The sequence below is a fragment of the Mytilus edulis genome, chromosome 10 (genome assembly GCF_963676685.1).
Source record: "Mytilus edulis chromosome 10, xbMytEdul2.2, whole genome shotgun sequence".
Taxonomy (NCBI): Eukaryota; Metazoa; Mollusca; class Bivalvia; order Mytilida; family Mytilidae; genus Mytilus; species Mytilus edulis.
This window is the reverse complement of record NC_092353.1, coordinates 78,650,578-78,653,656: the sequence shown is the minus strand read 5'-3', so window position 1 is coordinate 78,653,656 and position 3,079 is coordinate 78,650,578. Positions and strand designations below refer to the sequence as shown.

Below are 3,079 nucleotides of genomic sequence, written 5' to 3'. Positions count from 1 at the left end.
TAGAAATAAAATGGCAACTAGCAGCGTAGAGGATGAACTGATTTGTGCACTGTGTCTCGAGATTTACAGTGATCCAAGGCTTTTACCATGTTATCATACATTCTGCAAAACTTGCATAGAACAATTAGTCAATAAAGGGGAAGAAAAAGGTAAATTCAAATTTATCAATTGCCCTCTTTGTCGCTCAACGATTAAGTCAACGGAATTTCCATCTAACATTTACATACAAACACGCGTTACATTCAACAACAAGATAACCAAATGCGATTTGTGTGAAAGTGATGAGAATATCACAGTAAAATGTATAGACTGTGATCAATTTTTATGCGAGAATTGTTCATCTGTTCACCGAAAAATTAAAACTTGTAAAGATCATAAAGTTATTGAATATACCAAGTCGGAAACCCTAAATGAAAACCCTACTTTCAAAATCACGAAAAACAGTTTTTGTACAATACATAAAGAAGAAATTTTACGTTTCCACTGCATACAATGTGAGGAACCTGTTTGTAGGGATTGTAAGATAACATCACATGATGGACACAAGTTCGAAGACCTTCAAAATCGAGTTCAAAATGCTTCTGACTGGATAAGTTCGTACAGCAATGGTATTGACCTTGAAGTCGGTTATATTAGTAATAAGGTTCATAGTATTTTGAACTTAAAAAACGAACTTGACAAACATGTTTTAGTTGTGCAACAAAGTTTGAATGATGCCGAGGAACAACTTTGTAGAGAGGTTAAAGAGGGATGTGCTAAGATACGATCTGAAATAAACCAGCTAAAAGACGAGCAGGTTAGCGTGATCAATGAAAAGAAGATTGAATTAGACGCATTGATAAGTAAAATGACTATCAAGAAAAGATATATTGATTCAGTTGTAAGTAGTGGTACTGATTCAGATATTGTTATGTACAAAAAGCAGATGTCTAAAGGAACAGACATATGTATGTCCACCTCTAAGCTAGTAATACATATGCCAACGTATAGTGCTGACAGATCTATTATAAAACTTGGTCAAATAATGGAAAAACAAATTAGTCTTCAACTGGAGCCAAAAGTAAAGTTGAAGAACGCGTTTCTCATAAACATAATGAACAAGTCGGTTTCAGCAATTCGTCTGAGGAATAAAGACGAAGCGCTTATTACATTTCGTTCTGATGCGTGGAATCAAGGTTCTCGAGTAAAAAATGTTCTTGCTTACTATTCATCAGGGATTGTAAAAGAAAGCTATTTTCTGCCACCTCAAATGGACCTACTAATTGACAAGCATGGACGTATTTATTTCTATGAAGATCGTCTAAAGCATATAGAAGGTGGGTTGTCTGTGTATCTAAAACCTGACGAGGAGAATAAAACGGAAAATATTTACCCCTGTAAGAGACCAGTCTCCATGGAAACTCTTTCAAATGGAGATTTCATTATATTAGACATTGAAAACAAATTGTCGCGAATTAATTTTGATAAGAAAATACAGATTTGTAGTTTTGAAGAAGGTCACCTGACATCACCAATTTCTGTAGCAAGCGGCAGGGATAATAAAATCTGGGTAGCAGATCCCGGTAGCGGACAAGTTATTGCTTTTAACAATGACGGGAAACTGCAATTCAAGTTTGATGTTTGTAAAACTTCAACATTAATATCTCAAAAATCGAGGCCGAACAGCATTTGTTTCTGTAAAGCTTTTAATGTAGCGATAGTTGCTGATTCATTGAATAACTGTATTTTCACCATTAGTGAAGACGGACGTTCTGCTGAGATTATTCTTGATGAAACTTTGGAAAGCCCCTCCTGTGTAGCATGTACAGACAATATCTTGTGGGTCTGTGATAAACGAAACAGAATAAGCATATATGAAATATTGATATAAAGATTGCACTGTGAATTTTGCACGTGTTTATTAAAATTATATTCAGGTGTTTTCCTTTATTGTGTCAGTCATCAAAGTTTGTTTTGAGCCTCTTTCTAGAGTTATCAATATGAATTAAATAGGTCCATATGTATGTAAAGTTGCAATACATGCAAATAGTTGAAAATTTTGATTTTTTTCCCCATTTTTCATTTCTCCAAAATTAAGCTCTTTATCTGTTGATTGTTGCTTGCTTAACGTCAAGTGGCAAATTTTTGATGCCAACTACGAACTTTTTGAGAGTTTGTGACTTAAAGGTTGGGCTGAGCATACATTACATTCAGGATAGATTTGTGCATTATCATGATTATTGTTGTAATGGGAGTTTGTAGGTATAAGAAGATGTGGTATGAGGGCAACGACACCTCTTGATCCAAGTCACAATTAAAAAAGTAAACTATTATAGGTCAAAGTACGACCCCCAAGACGGAGCCTTTGCTCACACCATACAACAAGCTATAAAGGGCCCCACAAATACTATATATTGTAAAACCATTCAAACAGGAAAACCAACGGTCTAATCTATATAAAAAACGAGAAACACTTATGAACCATATCAAAAAACGACAACTACTTTAAACGTTTTAATGGTACCAAACCTTCGACCTTATCTGAAATAATAGTGTAACAGCATAGACAGACACACTATAGAATATCAATTGAAATGGCTCAACTCAATCAAAAGACATATTAACACAATGGACATACACTGAACGAATAAATTTTAACTTTGATACAATTTAAATACAAAATGAACAAAATAAGGGATGAATAATTAAATAATATTATATACCGCTGTAAAATGTTAAAAAAATATCAGAAAAAAACAACAATAAACTTAAACAAAATTCGCCATTTGCAATGATATTAAACACAGGTAAACGAAAATAATTTTGTTGTTAGAAATACAGTTCAAAGAAGTGAAAATTTAAAGTAATACCAAACACTTATCAAAGCTGGTATATTGACTAGATATAACCCTGAATAAGTAAACATTAAATAACAAAAAAAGCATTACAGTTTCAGATTCATGATCTGAGACGATCGGACTTTGGCTTTGGCCTGGATAATGAATGCAGACAGCTGTCTGATACATTTGTGAAAAACACGAAAAAGACCACTGAACCTTTACAGAACCATGATAATTTATAATTTTTAAATTTATATTTG

The 3,079-nt window shown here is 33.4% G+C and overlaps 1 protein-coding gene across 1 annotated transcript; it reads left to right on the top strand.

The window, feature by feature from the left end:
• On the top strand, positions 1-1,911 carry LOC139491940 (tripartite motif-containing protein 2-like). The gene has a single exon (XM_071279885.1). It carries the CDS (start codon positions 11-13, stop codon positions 1,868-1,870), a length of 1,860 nt encoding a protein of 619 aa, XP_071135986.1. The 5' UTR covers positions 1-10; the 3' UTR covers positions 1,871-1,911.
• The last annotated feature ends 1,168 nt before the right edge of the window (positions 1,912-3,079 follow it).

Bases quoted from the DNA above. Each gene is read 5' to 3' on its own strand.
- LOC139491940 (XM_071279885.1), top strand. From the start codon at position 11: ATGGCAACTAGCAGCGTAGAGGATGAACTGATTTGTGCACTGTGTCTC.